The 20,165-nt window shown below is 29.5% G+C and overlaps 5 protein-coding genes and 3 pseudogenes across 8 annotated transcripts, besides 2 other annotated features; 2 read left to right on the top strand and 6 right to left on the bottom strand.

Annotated features, from left to right (window-relative positions):
- Positions 1-2,080: part of a mobile genetic element that runs on past the window's edge.
- Positions 954-2,060, top strand: TVAGG3_0309230 (histidine kinase family; the record flags this gene model as incomplete). Its single annotated transcript, XM_001322274.1, has 1 exon — positions 954-2,060. The coding sequence occupies one exon, from the start codon at positions 954-956 to the stop codon at positions 2,058-2,060; it is 1,107 nt and encodes a 368-aa protein (XP_001322309.1).
- Positions 2,081-2,288: 208 nt separating the features above from the next.
- Positions 2,289-20,016: a mobile genetic element.
- Positions 3,536-4,084, top strand: TVAGG3_0309200 (uncharacterized protein; the record flags this gene model as incomplete). The annotated part of the gene is made up of 1 exon (XM_051229777.1): positions 3,536-4,084. A coding segment is annotated over one exon (549 nt), but the record flags the coding sequence as incomplete, so codon positions are not given.
- TVAGG3_0309190 (KilA, N-terminal/APSES-type HTH, DNA-binding family) lies at positions 8,997-9,201 on the bottom strand (the record flags this gene model as incomplete). Its single annotated transcript, XM_051229776.1, has 1 exon — positions 8,997-9,201. A coding segment is annotated over one exon (205 nt), but the record flags the coding sequence as incomplete, so codon positions are not given.
- On the bottom strand, positions 12,202-12,968 carry TVAGG3_0309180 (Prim-pol domain family; the record flags this gene model as incomplete). Its single annotated transcript, XM_051229775.1, has 1 exon — positions 12,202-12,968. A coding segment is annotated over one exon (767 nt), but the record flags the coding sequence as incomplete, so codon positions are not given.
- On the bottom strand, positions 13,897-14,762 carry TVAGG3_0309170 (annotated as a pseudogene). Its single transcript has one exon. A coding segment is annotated over exon 1 (866 nt).
- Positions 15,055-15,680, bottom strand: TVAGG3_0309160 (uncharacterized protein; the record flags this gene model as incomplete). Its single annotated transcript, XM_051229774.1, has 1 exon — positions 15,055-15,680. A coding segment is annotated over one exon (626 nt), but the record flags the coding sequence as incomplete, so codon positions are not given.
- TVAGG3_0309150 lies at positions 16,905-17,566 on the bottom strand (annotated as a pseudogene). The gene has a single exon. A coding segment is annotated over exon 1 (662 nt).
- On the bottom strand, positions 17,916-18,548 carry TVAGG3_0309140 (annotated as a pseudogene). The gene has a single exon. A coding segment is annotated over exon 1 (633 nt).
- Positions 20,017-20,165: the final 149 nt, after the last annotated feature.

Below are 20,165 nucleotides of genomic sequence, written 5' to 3'. Positions count from 1 at the left end.
TTTTTTTCATTTTGTAACTTTTTAAATTGTCTGCATTCGGGTATATGTTCCTTTTGTAAATCTTCGGAAACTGAACTGTTCTCAATTTTAACTAAATAACGTGCTTGACAAGAATGATCGATGCAACGGTAGTAACGTTCAATATTATTTGAATTAATAATATTTGTATGATCATGCGAATAAAGCATATCTTTGCGAACAATTGTATCAGGATATTTTCCAGTAACTGCGGGAATATTTTTAACTGCAATATAACTAAAATATCTTCTGACAGCTTTAGATTCATTTTCGGCGTATTTAATATTAAAATATTGAAGAACTTGTTTGATTATATTCGTTTTTTCATCTCTCGATGTTGATTTTTGGTATTTATCAGATTGTTCCCTGATAAATATTTTATTTTCGTCTGTAAAGTTTGCTCTTTTTTGATTAAATATAGATGATTTTCCCATTAAAAAATGAAATGATGCAAAATTTACGAAAACCGTTCGAAAATTGAATCAAAAATGAAAAGTAATACTTAAATGAGGAATTCTTTGAGATATTGGTCTTAGATTGAATGTAGCGTCATTCTTATATAGAATATATATTCATATCATCGGAAATATGATAAAAAGCATATAATAAATGTCAAAAAAGTGAACAAATAAGCAAAGATATTTTTTAAAAAACAATGAAAAGTAATACTTAAATGAGGAATTCTTTGAGATATTGGTCTTAGATTGAATGTAGCGTCATTCTTATATAGAATATATATTCATATCATCGGAAATATGATAAAAAGCATATAATAAATGTCAAAAAAGTGAACAAATAAGCAAAGATATTTTTTAAAAAACAATGAAAAGTAATACTTAAATGAGGAATTCTTTGAGATATTGGTCTTAGATTGAATGTAGCGTCACAAATTTCACAAATATAATTTACTATACAATTTTATTCATTTTTTTAAAATGGCTGACGACAGTCTGTATCAACTAACTCAACTAGTCAAGCATAATGATTATTCTTCGGATTCATTAAATCAACTTTATCAATGCATAAGTACAATGACAGAAAGATCAATTGGATGCTTGAATTGGGATAAATTTTTCAAAAAAATCACAGTGACTGATGAAGTTCTTTTACATTTTTTAGCATCCGTTTTAAACATTGAAAAGATATCAGAATGTTTCAAGGATTCTATTTTTTATCACAATATTAATCTTGAAAAATTCAGTAATTTAACTGAAACAGAACAACAAACAATTTTAAATTCCTACAAAGCGGATAAATTTACATATTACATAATGTGCTCACAAATTGTAAAATCAAACTGGAACAATTTATCCCAAACTTTAGTTAATATTGCAAATCAATATTTGCCATTTTTAGATGAAGAAAAGCAAATATATATATTTACTGAAATAACTGGCAATTATCAAAATTTTGAAATTTCAGTTGCAAACTTGTTACTTTTTTATGAAAACAATGAAGAAAAATTAAGCAACTGTTTTAATTTAACATTGTTCCAGCAAATTTATTCCAAAAATGGAATCGAGCAAATGATATTTTTTGCTGCAAATACAATTTGTTGCAATAACACTTCTATCAATTTTTACAATCTCCTTGAAATTGAAGAAATGAATCCATTTGATTTTTTTTATTTCTCAATTCAATATAAAGAGATATTAAATTGCGATGATTTTCCAAAAGTTACAGAAGTAATCACATGTTTAATCTCAGCTTCAAATATTAATGCTATTATGCGAATTTGCCAAAAATTTTTGGATAAAATTACATTTTATAAATGTAATTATTGCCATATTACCTCAATATGGAATTTTATCACAAATGCAGCAATAATTCTTCCTAATGAAGATTTATTAATCAAATTATTAAAATTCATAGAAAAAACAGAAAAAGCAACAGATGAATTATTCAAACCGGAGAATGATTTGGGTTTCTATGAATATTTAAATTCGATTTTCTCAGATATTACATCTGCGAGAAATAAGCAATTTCTCTTGGAATTTCTAAATACCCATGAAGATGACTTCACTTATGATCAAACATTGTGAGGTCATTTTTGATCAACAAAAGTAGTATATGTTGAAGGGTTGTGTGACTTTTTTTGTAAACGTAAGAATTCATACAATATTGAACGATTTTGTATCATTTTTTTAACATATGAAGTAAAAAATGTATGATTCTTACGGTTTTTATTCTTACGTTTTTGAATAAATCAAGATTTAAAAAATTTTCAAAATTGTAAGACATTTACACTCAGCCCATACATAATGAAATAAAAAAATAAACTTTAAAAATTCATGTCTTACATTTATGAATAATTTATTTTTATTTTGTATGAAATGAGTGTCAAGACTAACGACGTTAAAAAATTAGGATTCACAAACAGGGAAATAAAGGATATATTAGAGTAGGCAGGTTATGAGGTTGATAAATATTATTTAAGAAATTGTCAAAAATTCGCGGAGTTTTTAAATGAGTTTGATTATGATGGAAAAATGAATAAAGATGATGTTATAAATTTCTTATATCCCACATCTAAAAAAGAAAAACCTAAAGAACCTGATGTTTTCCCTGAATATTATGAAGAACGAATTAAAGATGATGAATATGATGAAATTGAAAGACTGGAAAAAATAAGAGATGAAATAGATGAAAAAATTAAGGAATTAAGAGAAGTTGAAAAATATAATGAAAATGAAGTAGAGGGTTTAATGAATATCCCAGCTTCAGAATCAGAAGTTCAAAAATCACATGAGGAAAGATATAAAAATTACTTTTTGGAATCTACTAAAAATTTATTAGATGGTGATATTGACGTAACACTTTCAGAAGAAGGCACAAAATTTATTCATAAACATAAGCTTCAGTTTATTGACGATGGAGATTATCCATGTATATTACTTTCACCTCCTCTTGATTCTGAAAAATTCAAAAAAGCACTGAAAAATGTAACATATGCAACAAATACGATTAAGAAAGAAGACCATGATATTTACACAAATTATTATTTAAATAAATGTACAGGTGTTGATAAAGTTTTTGATTTGTTAGATAAAATATCAAAAGAAACAATTGGTACATATAAAATTTTATGCGATTGTGGTTTCATTATTGAAGATACCAAAATGTTTCATATGAAAGAACAGCACCGAAGGAAGACGAAGTTGAAAGGTCTATACCATTCGTTATTAAGAACATAAAAGATATGAAAACTTATAAACATTATATTTATTCATTTATTTCAGAAAAAATGGAAGCAACCCATAAAACATCATCTCATCATTTTATAGCTATTCATACATTCCTTTTCAAAGTTGTGAAATTAAATAAGACAGGAATTAGATTTAATGTATCAGGGTACGCATTCTTGAGTAAATTAAAATGTATTCGTCACGTCGCAGATGATAAAAATTTATGTGTTCTTAATTCATTTTATGGACTTTAGCCCTGGACTCTCTGAGTCTCGGACTTTAAAAAAAATAAACTTTATTTTTATTTATTTTTTAATTTTTTTCTGAAATAAATGAACAAAAATGGAACAGCTAAAATGAATGATAATCAAATTAGAGCAGAAGGTAGAAGGTTATTTAAACACTTCTATAACATTCCTGATGGTGTTAATCCTAAAACTCGTAGAAGTTATTTAAATGAAGCCATAGATGCATATGAAGGATTTGACATTTCATCAGAAAGTGAGAGGTTAGCAAGAATGTTAAACGTTAATATTGATTTTTATTATTGTGACCCTCAACCAGAAGACGTAGACATTAACAAGGTAGACTTTCCATTAGTGGAATCAATAATGATAGATCCAGAATTTGAAACAGTAAATATTTTATTAACACAGAGTCCATGTGGAAAACTTCACGCTGACAGAATTACAGACGTTGAAGCACTCACAGGATATAAAGTTTGCCCCTTTTGCAAAGAAGAAGTATATTCTATCCGTGATGATCCAGAAAGGAAAAACCAAAGAAGATTTTTAAAACATTGTGAGAAATGTAAAGAAAATAATGGAAGATTAATTCAAGACGTTCAATTGCAAAACACACAACAACCATATGCACCACATATCACGAAACAGAAGATATATCAATGGCTATTAGCACATAATTTGCAGGAATATTATAAACCAACAAGATATTATATTACTTTTGACTTCGAAACATTAGAGACTAAAGAAGAACTTCAACTTTCTGAATGTGCAACTTTGAACGCTTACTTAAAACCATTTATGGTATCATCAACTGTCAAAATAAAGCCGCAAAGCGGCGAGGTCGTAGACCGTGATAAAACATTTACGAGGAATTTTTGCTTAACATCAAGTGATTCGTTCATCTCTGATTGGATTGAATTTTTATTTTCAACCTGTTCATTAGTTGCTAAATCAAATATTGAACAATATGAAGAATTAATGAATACATTAAATGAGAAACAAAAGGAAGCATTTAAAGAACTTCTAGATGAGGAATTCAATAAAGTGAATATCATAGGTTTTAATTCGGGAAAGTTTGATTTAAATTTAATTCTTCGTGATTTAAATACTGCAAAATGGAAGATAAAATCAATGCTGGGTTCTTCTTCTCAATTTAAGCAAGTCATAGTAAAGAAAACAAACTGTCCATATGAATTAAGATTTATTGACATCAGAAATTATATAGCGGGTGGAACATTAGACCAATTCACTCAAGATTTCGGAAACAATAAATCAGTGTTAAATCCTTTTTCCTTATCAATTCATCACATGGGAGAATTACGAAGAAGAATTTATAAAGTGGAACATTCACTCAAGATTCATTTTATTCAGCATTAACTCAAGAAACTATATCAGATAGTGATTATCAAATATATCTCAATGATGCTAAAAATTTTAAGAATAGATTAGAATATTTATTCATTATTGCAATAAAGATGTTGAAATTATGATTGACCCAATTGATAAAATTATTGAAGAAACATTTGTTTATAAAATTGACATGCTTCATAATCTTTCTTTATCATCGAATGCTTCAATGATTCGTTACGCTTTAGCATACAAAGACTTTAATCCTAATGAAAAATATCCTGAGAAGAGATAGAATCAAGTTTGAATTAACGAAAAAGTATTGGAAATATAAAATTGAATCATATAAGAAACAAGATGAAAAAGCAGAAAGGGATACTAAAAATAATGTTTCAATGGATGATTTTCAATACTATCACGATTTAATCCTTTCATCTAAATGCAAAATGTGTGGTAAAGCGTTTACATATGCAAATAAACAACATTGGATAGAATCGATAATGAAAAACCACATACCAAAGAAAATTGTCAGTTAATGTGTTGTTATTGCAATGTCGTAAAATCAAATAAAGATGAAGATGTTCAACGTTTAAGAATCAATTTAAGAAATTACGCATTAAAAAATAATTTACCAATGACTTTAGATTCAGTTGAAGCTTATCACATTCTCCGTAATGGAATTACTGGTGGTTTATCAAATGTTCAACATAGAGTAAATCTTAAAGGAATCACACACATTAATAAACTTTCATATAGTCCAGAAACTAAAACTGTATCAAATGAGGACCCACCAACATTATGACTCATTTCGTTGGAGTTGACTTTAATTCATTATATCCTTCATCATTTTCATCTAATCCTCATGATTTCATTCAATATACTGACCATAAAATGTATATGCCGGGAAGATTGAATGGTGTTATCATTTGTGATACAGCAACAAAGAAAAGCAAAAGCACTGGAATAATTAAGAAGAAAAATACTTTATTCGTGGCTGAAGTAAAGGGTCACATTGATGAAAAATACATTAATGATTACATAAACTTTTTACCGATAATAAGAAACTTTGATATTATCACAGATGAAAAAACAATTGGCAGTTTTATGTATAATTACATGAAATCAAACAATTTACCGGTTGACCAGAAACAGAGAAAATTAACTCAGTTAGCATCAACACACAACCAATATCAACCATTTTCTTCTTATTATCTTTGGTATCTAATAGACAGATTTCATTTTATCATCGATGACATTCAATCAATTTTAACATTTACAAAAAACACTTGTTTTAATGAATTTGCGAACGAATTTATGAATGAAAGACAAAAGGCTGAATTAGAAGGAAATAAAGGAAAAAGTTTATTTTGCAAGATTTCGCTTAATGGATCATATGGTTACGATGCAATGAATACACAAAATTACGCAAAGACTAAAATAATGAATGCACAGAAGGCACGCGTTGCATGTATGTCAAATAAGTTTAAAAACATAAGAGAAATAGGAGAGGATACATATCAAGTGATGCTTAAAGATAGATTTTATAGATGTGAAACATGTTTACAAGAGCATTCTTCACTTTAGATAATGCTAAATACTGGTATTTGGTTTTCATTTATGATTTTATGTATAAATGCATGAATGTTAATCGTTTTCATTTCATTGAAGGTGATACTGATTCATCTTATTGGGCAATCGCTGGCGACCCAAATCTTCCTAACACTCAAGCATTTCAAGCAATTGTTACTGATAAACAATTTTATGATAAAAAATTTACAAATTCGCACCTTTTGATTTCTTTTGTTTTGATGAGAAATTTAAACCTAAATTAAAGAATAAAGCTGAAGAAAAAGCACATGAGAAGAAGTTATTGGGTTTAGCAATTGAGAAACAAGGTGATAACATGGTTGCTTTTATGCCCCAAGTGTTATACATCATTCAACGGTTCAATTGATGGAAGTGATTTTAAAAGATTGCACAAAAATGAAAGGAGTTAGTTTACGACAAAATAAACAATTAACACCTAAAAATTATTTGGATATAATAAATGATAAAGTGATATTTGATGGTCAGAATATTAATTTACAACTTAAAAACGGGTCAATGACTCGCTTAACAATCGGTAAGACTGCATTAACAGGAGCACACACTAAGGCTGTATGTTGTGAAAATGGATGTTGTATGCCGTTTATTTAATGAAATGCCACAGAAGAGACAAAAGGAACCGTTGAATGATGGTTTGATTCTTGATCAAAGAGGTGGGCACCCTTAAAACATTTATTTTATTTTTATATAAATGGATAACGTAGATTTAGAAAATTTAATTGATGATTTAGTACGTGATCAAAATTTTCTTAGTTATTATGATTTAAAAGCATATCTCCAAAAATATGATGAAAATATAACGGATGATGATATGGATTATTATTATTCATATTATGATAATGAATTTTTGAAATATCATGATGAAATAATTTCTAAAATTAAAGATAAAATTAAAAATAATGAATATACAAAGGAAAAAACTAAATCACAACTTAAACATTTGAAAGATTTCAAAAATGAAGTATTAACAGAAGAAGATATTGATGAATTATATAAATTATATAATCCTGAGCCACAAAAAACAAAGAAACAAAACCCGGGTCCTTCAGACCAAAAATGATGCACAAGCTTTAATTTATGATTCATTAGTTAAACCATATTCAGCCCAACTTTTAAATGAAGATCAACTTTTGGAATTCATCCTTCAACATAAACTCGAAGCGGGAAAGTATATCAAACCTTTATATACAGCATATTTAAAACAAATGAATAGAATACATCCAGAATTAATGAAGGAGGAATGAATTCCAAAACTTCATCATCCAAAATCAAAGCAGATAAAATTAAACCACTTGCAACACCAAAACCTCCAATGACAGTACCTGCAACACCAAAACCTCCAATGACAGTACCTGCAACACCAAAACCACCTCCTCCTTCAGTTAATCCTTCATCATTCACTTTATTATATCCATTTCAAACATTAAAGAAACAAAAAGATTTTAAAAAGGGTTTCAAGATATTAAATAAACCAACTGACCCGAAAATTCAACCGTTAAAGGAAAAATTTGGTCGCCCTCATTTGCACCATATCCATATTCATACGAAATCGATCATTTAGAATATTCAAAAGGAAACGTTACTTATTTATTTGCCATTAACATTAACACTAGATATTTATATTGCATTCCAGTGAAAGGGAAAACAGAACAGGAAACAAGAAGAGCTATTCAATACTTACTAGATCATGAAAGAGTAGATAATATCAGGGGTGATAGTGATAAAGGATTTCAGGCAACTATGACTCATTATTTCCCACAAATTAATTTTTACTTTTCATCTCTCCATATACGTTTCATAATAAAATAGTTGATGCGGTAATGAGAACTCTTAGAGATGCGTTAGGGGTTAACGGTCAGATATACTGGGATGGAAATCATGACTCCATCATACAACAGTTAGTATATTATTATTAATAATACATGGCATAGAACTATAAACATGAAACCGGTGGAAATGAAAAATGATATTTCAAAAGAATGGGAATATATTAGAAAGCAAATGGAAAGGTTGAATGATGTTAAACGTGAACAAATTAATTCGGGGCTCATGAATTTTAAACAAGGGGATAAAGTTTTGATTCATCTCGATTATGGAAAAACTGATAAATCAATGACAAAAAGAAGACGAAGATTTGACACAATAGCTGAATTTGTTAGATATATTAACGGCAATGCATTAGTTGAAGTTGACAATAAATTAATAGAAATTCCGATTTATTTTATTACTCCATTATATTTAAATAATATTTAATTTTTTTTATTTCGTAAGAAATGAGTGACAACGAAGCAGTCAAGAGTCCAGACGATGAATATAAAAAGAAACTAAACAGAATTAAATCAAAAATATGCTATTACAAAAAGAAGCCACAATGCGGTGAGGTTGAAAACGATAAAGAAATAATCGAAAAATTAGAAACTTACCGTTCAATCCTTAAACTAAGTGAAGCAAAAATAAAAGAATTTAATAGAATAAATAAATTGATTGGAAGAGATGAATTTAATAAAGATGAATTTTTAAACTCAATCCAAATTTAATTTTTATTCCTCATCTTCTCTCGGTTTTCCGAGGGAAGCAATCAGATGAGGAAATTCTTCTAAAAGTTCTTTTGTCTGTTGGTTTTCAAACCAATGATATGCTTGCTTTGTAGAACGAAGAGCATTCATTATACTTTGCATTTGGTACATGTCATCTTTGACCGAACGAATGAGGCGAAGTTGTTTGTTATACTGTATGTACTCGTATTCTTCATTAATGGCTTCATGAACGATAGTAGTTGTTGTGTTCTCTGATGTTGACATTACTGTCTTTACATACAAAATAAATAAAACTAACTTTATTTTCTGACTTTCACAAAAGACAAAAATAAACGCTTTACATGTATTTTTCAGCAACTTCGTCAAATAATTTTATAGCTTTATCTATCTCATCTACTTCAAACGTTTCGTTACCTTTCGTGGGAGCACCATACATTTTCTCAAAAACTTCAAGCAGTTCTGTTTCAGCAGCTCTCATATCATTAACGAACACAACCTTGACTCTATTGACTGTACTGTCATATCTTTGAGTTATATTATATGTCCTTCCTATCTTATATCTTTTTGTGTTGAAGTCCTTCGGTTTCTGAACGATGTAAAGTAAGCCTTCACTGCAACGTTCCGTATCGAATGAACCATATGTTATGAAGTTATATCCAACAACTGGGTCTAACCATAACAAAACTATTGGTATAAGACTTTTGTCTATAAGATATGCTCTTGTTCCATGAAATGTTACTGATATCATAAGCTCAGGATTTCTTGTCAAAATTTTCTGAGTTGAAGCATTTCTAACCCAGTCGTTTGTTTTCTTTTCAGATGGAGATATAATGTCTGACAAAGAATATTTGTTGTATTTCTTTGAGTATCTTACGTTTAAATCACCTATTCTAACCACTTTGGTGTCATTGTCTATCTTTCTAACTGTTTCAAACTCAATGTTTGTCATTACTGTCTTTACATACAAAACAAAAAAAGATATAAAAATAAAATTAGCGTTATTTTTCTAACTAATGAATTATTTTTGAAGAACTGAAGGTGTCACTATGTCACTATGTTGACGACATGACATTATGTCAACAACACGAGAGGAAGGCATTTATTCATTATTTTTGAAGAACTGAAGGTGTCACTATGTCACTATGTGTCACTCGGTAATTTAACTTCTCTGAAAAATAGTGACAACATGACATTTTGACAACAACATAGGAGGATGGCAATAATGAATTATTTTTGAAGAACTGAAGGTGTCACTATGTCACTATGTTGACGACATGACATTATGTCAACAACACGAGAGGAAGGCATTTATTCATTATTTTTGAAGAACTGAAGGTGTCACTATGTCACTATGTGTCACTCGGTAATTTAACTTCTCTGAAAAATAGTGACAACATGACATTTTGACAACATGACATTTTGACAACATGACATTTTGACAACATAGTGGGATTAATGAGGAAGGCATTTATTCATTATTTTTGAAGAACTGAAGGTGTCACTATGTCACTATGTGTCACTCGGTAATTTAACTTCTCTGAAAAATAGTGACAACATGACATTTTGACAACATGACATTTTGACAACATAGTGGGATTAATGAGGAAGGCAAAAATAAATTCCAATCATACTTTATAAAGCTTCATTTACAGGTATTTCATCGTCAGTAAATGAATCCTCATTATCGTTTGGTTCAACCTGTTTATATAATTCTTTCATTTCTTCTTTCAAAACATAATACCATGTCTGTTTACCATCTATTCTTCTCTGTTTCTTATCACATTTATCTTTAATGCTCATTTGGAAATTCTTGTCTTTCATGTCTGATGGTTTGCAGAATAAAGCATTTTTACACGTCATACCTGCACACAATTCATCATAATGTGTATTTATCCATACATCTAAAGGATTTGATGATAATTCAATTAAATCTTGTTTGGCTTCAGTCATCGGAATGATTCGTACATTAAATGATGAAAGTCGTAATTGATAAAATACGTCAGTAAATTATCATAAAATTCCTTTGTGCATGAATTCATCAAATTCTTGAAGTAATCAAATTGACCCTTAAATTTACCATTAACTCTTAAAACTACATATCTTCTGTCTCCAACTTCAATTTTGACAGGGTAGACGTTATTAGTTACGAAAATGAAGTTTGCAACGTTCTGAGCAGTTCTTCTGGGTTGATTCTTTTCATTAATTCTAATCTCATTATCCGTTATAATTGATTTCAAAGCGTTGAAGTTTGCGAGTCTATCTTCACCTACATTCTTGAGTTCATTAAGTACAAGAAACATTTTATTCTCAACTACTGAATTGAAATTACCCGTTAGCTCACTTATTTCAGTAATGTTTTTGCATGAATAACCGGCAAGAAGTTCAGAAATAATGTCAGTGAATCTGTTTTTACCTGTTCCCTGAAGTCCTTTCAAAATAATTGCTGTTTCATTCTTGATTCCAGGATGTTGAATCATTGATGCAATCCAGCCGAGAAGGTATTTATACACTTCATCGTTATTATCACAAATGGCTTCTTTAATGAAATTCATAAACATCTCAATTTTTGAGTAATCAGGCTTTTCGAGAATGTTGTATTTATAACCTTGAAACGTTGAGAAAACATCGGGGGAATCAGATTTAAAGCAAACACCCTCAACTGTTAATGAAGACAGTTGATTTAATAGTACGTCCCATGCTGTTATTGTTTTACCTTCTTCTTTAAATAATTTAATCATTTTAAGTGACTCTTTCATGTTTGATTGAAGAACGAATGATATTTGATTCATTTTATCATGAATATTATAGTCCTTTTGAATGAAATATTTATTTCCACAATCTACAAAACGGATTACACGTGATAAATCCTCAATTACTTCAGAACTGTTTTTATACTGATGATTTTCAGCCTTGCGTCTAATATCTGTTATCAAAAACGAGTCATCAAGTTTTATATCAAATGTTATTTTTGGCTTACGTAATAAAGGTAAAACGTATTCATCATAATATTCCTTTTGATATAGTTTTAGAATCTTCACTAAAACAAATGGAGAAGTCATTAAATGAGCATATCTACTACGTGCTTTTTCAAAATTACTTTTTGCATTTTCAGTTAAATTGCAGAAGTTATAAACGTTATCGTAGGCTTCATTAATTAAATGATTAGGTAACGAATTAATAGCTTGAAACAGTGTGAATAATGTAACTTCTTTTTCTAAATTCATGTTTCCACCGTCATTATGTACTTCAAAATCACAGATGCCATCAACTATGCTCTGGGCAAGTTTATCGTCAATGTTTACATCTTTGTTTTCATTCATTATACTCTTTATTTCTTCGTTCTTCTGTTCAACTTTTACCTTAATATTCAAATCATTTAATATATCATTCACTGTTCTAGTTAATGTTGAATCATAACTTCCACGAATGAATGAGTATGTATTGATTGGTTCTGTTGCATTCTTGCGAACTCTTGAATCAGCCATAACTACTAAAGAACGCTTTGAATCATCCATAGAAGTCATTATGTCAATATCATAATCATTGCAGGAATAACATTTAATCATTCTGTTCGAAACTGCATAGAAGAAATTAGTGTTGCAATAAATGTGAAGACCTCCTGAAGCGGTTTTAACGATAACATCTTTATCCGAAAGTTTTGATAGAATGTCTTTTCTAACTGTTTCTTTAAGTTCATCATTGTACGATTTATTGATATCAACATCTATAATCGTTAAATTTGATATTTTATTTACTAATAAAGCCATACCAGTTTTCCTTCCTCTTCCTCCATCATGTTTGAGGTAGTTATGTAAATCAATCTTGTTTTCACCAATTCTTTCGTTGAGGGTTTTAGTTTCTGCCATAACTAATTCCTCAACTAATGAATCAATAACTTTTTCATCAGAAACGATATAGTTGCTGTTGTTGTTTGTTGCCACAACTAATTCCTCAGCTAATTCCTCAACTAATGAATCAATAACTTTTTCATCAGAAACGATATAGTTGCTGTTGTTGTTTGTTGCTGTCATTTATATAGGAATAAAAAAATAAAAATAATTTTAAAACTAACTTTATTTTTGCCTTCCTCATTAATCCCACTATGTTGTCAAAATGTCATGTTGTCACTATTTTTCAGAGAAGTTAAATTACCGAGTGACACATAGTGACATAGTGACACCTTCAGTTCTTCAAAAATAATGAATAAATGCCTTCCTCTCGTGTTGTTGACATAATGTCATGTCGTCAACATAGTGACATAGTGACACCTTCAGTTCTTCAAAAATAATTCATTATTGCCATCCTCCTATGTTGTTGTCAAAATGTCATGTTGTCACTATTTTTCAGAGAAGTTAAATTACCGAGTGACACATAGTGACATAGTGACACCTTCAGTTCTTCAAAAATAATGAATAAATGCCTTCCTCATTAATCCCACTATGTTGTCAAAATGTCATGTTGTCACTATTTTTCAGAGAAGTTAAATTACCGAGTAGCAGTGAAATAAAATTTTGTTATCAGTTATTTTATCATCGTTTTATTAAGTTCATCTTTAGTTAATAATTTGAATGGATTCGCAAATGTTCCACCTTGAGTCACATCACCTGCCCTGACTAATTGTGAAGAACCTGGGATAATTACTCCACGAAATGATTTCATTGGTATCATTAATTTAGAAATAGTTGGCTTAATTAATTTTGTCATTTATGATAAAAATAAAATTACATAATTTAAATTTTTTTCTTTCTCATTTTTTTCCTGTTTTGGTTTCAGTAACTTTTCAAGTTGTTGTCTTGTCAGTAACTTTAATTTTAACTTTGGATCAAATATTGGGTTTCCATCTTTATCTCTTCCGATAACACCATATGGTAGAATCTTCATTTATACTAAAATAAAAATTTAAATTATGATGTTCGCTCTTTTGGAGCTCCTAAAGTTTGTTTCACAAACATTGAGCGTTCATTGAACTCTATACCATGCGTAAACTGTCATGTAAGGTGGCATGTAGTCTTTACTTTGTCCCGTTGTTTGTGTATATCCTGAAACGAAATGTGTATGGTTTCCTTCTCCCTGAGTGTCATCCCAGTAACAATTTATAGCAAACTTAACGTCGTCTTTAACATCATATCCTTTACCTTTTGTCATTCCTGACCAATCCCAATATCTATGCTTATGCCAACCCGCTTGAGATGTACTTAAATCTATGTAGTGACTGTGTGCAGGTAAATTTTCACCTGTAATCGTTTTACTTCCACCCATTTCCTTTGAAGAGTTTGCACAATACAAAAACCTGTCGACTATTTGTTCCCATGCACCAACACCAAACATTACTTGAGGACCTCTTGCATCCATAGACGTATAAATAGAACCTACTGGGTTCATTAAATCAAACATATGAGATAATATAGGATTGTCTATTTTGAACTTAAATATAGTGCAACTATTTCAGGTTTCTTCTGGTTTGTGTCGGAATATTTTTTATAATATAATCTTATGTTTTCAGGGTAGGTAAAATCTTGACTATAATATTTATTTTTGTCATCCGTATAATAATATACTATTCTCGTTTTTTATTGCATTATATCTTTTTATCTATAATAATCTAAATATAATGTTAACTTTTGTTCATCTACATGTGGTGTTCTGACGTCATCTCCATAGTCATAATAATATGGTGCTGGAGCTAGGTTAGACAATGTCATATCTGTCATTTCATAAACTCTTAAATATTTCTTTTGTTCGTCTCCATATAAGTTTAAGTAACAGTTGTTGTCTAATGGAACTTTAACTTGTGTACCATCATTCTTTATATAGCTTACATACATTTCATTGTTATTTTTCGGAATGAGTTTACACCGCATACCATTTCTTAAGGACTGTACAAACTGCCATCTAAAATATTTATTTTCTTCATTGACAGAAAAGTCACCAACAATAGTTTCAATATTTTTAGTTGTTCCTATCAAACTTTGGTATATTCCATTAACATATTCATTATCTGCCTTCTTCTCTAACTCACTGTTGACATATTCCTTATCTGCTTTAAGGTCTAAACATCCTGAAACCCACCCTGTATCAGCTTTAGTTTTTAAAATCTTTGATGCCCATTCATGATACCATTCAACCCTTTCTTTAATTTCATTATCTTTTTCATTAACATATTCCTTATCTGCTTTCTTCATTAACTCACTAGCCACATATTCCTTATCTGCCTTCTTCATTAACTCACTAGCCACATATTCCTTATCCGCTTTAAGGTCTAACTCACTGTTGACATATTCCTTATCTGCTTTCTTCATTAACTCACTAGCCACATATTCCTTATCTGCTTTCTTCATTAACTCACTAGCCACATATTCCTTATCTGCTTTCTTCATTATGTCATTTAGGAAACCTTTTATGAATTCCTCATTTAAATTAAATCTTCCAATCTTCAAAACTTTAGGAAATGCATTTAATGCGTAATATCTTTGTTCTTCTGGTGGAATTGATGTTATATCATCCGTTATTCCTTTAATTTTTGAATTCATAAATAAAATTTCTTTTATATTTGATATCACTGCACCACCTTTGCAAACGAATTCGAAATGTTCATTTTTCAATACTATCTCCAAATCTCCATATTTCAACCTTTGCGTTTGTTCTGCCGTCTTTGAATTATATGCATATATGGCGTATGTAATGGTCTGAAGGACCTGGGTGCTTTGTGCCTTAAGTTGCTGTGGTTGCTGTTGTTTAATCATTTATTATGATTTAAAAATATTTAATCTGTTATCTCATCAGCTATTTTTTCTATTTGAAATTGCCATAATATTTCATTCATGAATTCTAAATCACAATCAAATAGGTCAGTTATTCTAAATTTAATATTTGATAAATCTTTTGAATGAAGAATAAATGAATTCCCGGATAATTGAAACGGATATGATAAAGAAAATGTGTTTAAGTTGATGGATAAAATGTTTTGTATTGATGGGTAAGAGTTAGGGTCTAATGTTTGATGTGAAAATCTCATTGGGGTATTAACTTTATCACATTTGATTAAAATGAAATTGGAACCAGTGTCAGAATACAAAACATCCCCAACATCTTTTTCAAAATTTAATATCCCCAACAATGAACGAAAATGAGGAGTACAAAATTTAATTTCAGCGGAAATTTAACAAGGTTATTTATTTCATCAAGTTCAAAAAGTTTATCAGGTTTTGATTTAAAATTTCCTTCATACCATACGATAAATGATTCATTTAAATAACTTAAAATCATGTTAATATCCCATTTCGCGATCACATTATTTATATACATATCATACGTTTTTTCATGGTCATCTTTAATAAATGATATATAATCTGAAGGGTCTAAAAGAAATGGGATTAAATTTACCACTCACAGAAACGAGAGTAACATTATAAATTCCACTAACTGTTAAATTTAATTCACAACTATTATTGAAATAATATTGTAATTGACATTTTTATTACGATTAAAAATATGGTAAAGCGTTATTTTCCAGTGATAAATAAAACTAGAATAAGATTACCTCAAGAATTCATAAATTCAACGAATAAGAAATTCATTCATGTTATAAATTTTAGTGTTTTCAGAAAATACGAGTCAATGTCATATTCATCAACAGGTTATATTTCACTTCATTCAAATTTAGTTCAATCAAACCCATATAATGACCATTTCATAAGATTTTCAGATAGTATTAAAAATGCAATTGATAGATTAAAATATGAACAGATTGACAATATCGAATTTTTGGAATTTTGGTTTAAATATCCCGATGGAAAAAGATTGAAGTTAAAGATAAAGCTGATACTATAACAAAAACAATTACAATGACCGATCCAGATAGTGGGAAACAAAAAGAAATAAAACAAACGATAGAAACTGGTGAAAGGTCAATTATTATTGATTATTGATTCAAAGGATTATTATTCAATAATGTTAATGCTTGAATATTAAATAGCCTTAACAAAGAATTTTTCAAGTGATATTTTATATTCATCAACTATTTTATTGTATATTATTATAAGTTAAATGTAGTTCAGTTGTTGTTCCATTCTTTGATATCTTAATTGTGCTAATATCCTTTATAGGATTTATTTTTGCAACTGTTCCGCAGCATGAAACCTCATCATCTATGAAAAATTGAATCTTAACGTCTGAATCTTGAACATCACAAAGAATGGCGATAATGTGAATTAATGATTCATAAGGTAAAATAATTAAACCAGATTGGTCAATTAAATTTATTATTGAATCATAATTATAATTATTATATCACGGTAAATTTTCATTAATTCAGAATTAATGTCTATTTTATATGGGTTCTCGATGTTTGATGAAAGAGGTGGGGGGTATGTTGGATAAGTGGGAATTTCAACAGGTTCTTTACCAGGTTCAGATAAAATGATTGGGTCTTCATCTTCTTTATTTTGCTCCTCCTTTTCGGTAAGTCACGAGTTAATAAATTTGGTTGAGTTGCTGACCTTGTTAATTCAGGGCTAACATTAACTTTAACATTTTGAATAATTCGTGATTTATCATCATTTACGTTATAACCAACCGTAATCTCTGCTTTTGCGTTTGTGTTCTTTTGACTTGTGAAACGTCTTCTCATTTATAATTGAATAAAAAAAAGAAAAATATATTTAAAGTTTTATTTAGTTGTTACGGTAATATCCCAAGGTTCATCCTTGTTTGCTTATACTTTCTTTGTAACTGCACCAATTATGTTATTGATATTGCTTTGAGTTTCTTCCAGTCTTATTTTATCATTTACAATATCTTTAATCATTTCATTACATGCATTCTTAAAACCATCTGATTTTTCTAATTTACGTCTATCACTTTCTTTAATTAAATCAAAGTTATAACCTTGTTGAGAATAAAGTGGTTTCTTTATCAATTCCTTGAACGCTTCTGAAAGTGAAGATGAAGAAATTCTTGCCACTTGAATTGGTTTAAATTCTGCTTTCATTGCTTCTTTCTGTTCATTGAACACTGGATCGAATAAAGCAACTTTAAAGAATTTCTTAGCTGAATTTCGGGTCTAATATTTGCATATTGACCATCAAACTGGTTAGAATATCGTGGTAATCCATCCGGTCCCTCTTCAATAGCATTTAATTCTTCATTGAAATAAGAATATGGATTATGACAGTATGAATTAATTGGACCATTTTCACCTTCTCCAATGTATTGTTTAACAGCTTTTCCATTTTCATCAAATTGCATAGGATAACGTTCATTATATGCTTTACGTTTAGGATAATCAGATATAGTTAATTTATAACCATTTATGACTTTAATATTACCTTGACCATCAGTAACAAAGACTTCATTTATACCATCAGGTTTTCCATTTGGTCCTGTAATGTCTGCTTCATGTGCTTCCCAATTTGGTCCATGACGTTTGGCATATGCTTGAGCTTCTGGTAATGTTAAAACGTTTCTCATTTGTTTAACATCTTTTGAAGACCAGCAACAATATGAACTAATTCTTTCATTCCATCAGGAACTTTCATAGTTCTATTATATGCACCCTTTTTGTTTGTTCCTTGTTTTAATGGAACCTGTAGAAAATTTGCTATTTCTGTCATGTTTAATTATAAATAAAAAATAAAAATTAATTATAAAAAGTTAATCAAATTTAACACTTCCTTTATTTAAATCAACTATTATTTTTCCATGTTCTCCTAATTGCTGATATTGTGTGTAAAGTTCATTAATGCTCATTGGTAAATTCACTTGATAAAGCATAACGTTCAACTGTTGACGACTAAAACCACTGAAAATGAAAAGGGTGGACAGGTTTGATTTAATGTTTGTGCTTAATGCTTTAAAGTATTGAACAGCCATAAAGAATGAACATTGAATATGTCGACATTGAGTTAATAACTGATTAAAATATGATTTCTCATTTGTTATTAGTTTTGATTTCACGGCATCATCTAGAAAAATTAGTGAATGCAAAAATTCTTTATCAAAATTTGAAATAGAAAGTGTTTCAAATAATTCATCCCGTTGTTTATCAATAATTTTATCCTCTAATCCTTGCTTCTTGATTGTATTATATAATTCTTTATACATTAAAAAGTTTTTTAAATAATCTTCTGCTTCTTCTTGTGATAAATAAATAATTGGAATTTTGATTAAATGCTTTAAAGATTCAAATGTATCATCTGAAGGTGAACCTGAACGGTTGATATAAATTAACACATGTGAATAGGGGGAAGTGTTAGCAATAATGATAATTTGTTTTAATATCGTTAATGTTTTACCTTTATTTTGTTTACCAATTGCTGCAGTGATTGAATTTAAGTAACATTCAGAATATGGAATTTTCATTAATTTTTCCTTAGATAGAGCATTTCTATTATCACTCAATGCTTCATTAATCATATCATCTACGTATGTATTATATACTCCTGCTAATTCTTCATAAGGGGTGGATGAATTTAAATCCATTTAATCAAAAATAAATTTATAATTTTAAACATTTCTATTCATCAATATTTCATCATATGAACTTCTATACTGTGGTGGTGTACCTGTTGGATGATATTTCAAACCTTCATCCGGTGTCCATGTCCAATATGTAGTCCTAGTAAACCAAACCTGAGGAGGATTTGTCACCTTTGAACAGTAAGTGTCATTTTCACCCTGAATGATTGGATAAGCTTTCACTTGTACTGTAACTTGTGAGTTGAAAGTTTCTAATCCATCAAAGAATATACCCGCTCCATCACGTTGAACTGGAATAGTGCATAAGAATGAAGTTTGGTCTTTCCATGTTCTAGCTAATGGCGTGCCATCATCTGCATTCAGTGGTCTAGTTAATGAGTCCTCGTATTCTTCCGTGCATTCATTCACTCCATCTAAATCAGAAGCTTGAAGCATACGTGTAAAGAATATGTCACCCACTGTGGTCATCGCTTGATCGGGGAAGTTTCTGGAATCTATAGTGACCTGAAGACCTCGAAGCATTGGATTTTCTAAAACTGTTCTTTGCATTGCATTCTTCGGAAATGTTAACACAACATCTGTAACATTATGAAGAGCGTATGAGAAATCTGAGCTAATACCTTCAGGAGTGATGCAACCTCCATTTAGTGAACGAACGTCAATATGTTGAGCTGGAATCATGAATGGATCTTCCTTACTGAATAAACGTGGTATTGCTTTAACTGATTCTTCAATTAAACCGTATCCTGGTG

The sequence above is a fragment of the Trichomonas vaginalis genome, chromosome V (genome assembly GCF_026262505.1).
Source record: "Trichomonas vaginalis G3 chromosome V, whole genome shotgun sequence".
NCBI lineage: Eukaryota > Parabasalia > Trichomonadida > Trichomonadidae > Trichomonas > Trichomonas vaginalis.
Note: the sequence above shows the minus strand (reverse complement) of the source record. Positions and strands in the feature narration are given on the sequence as shown.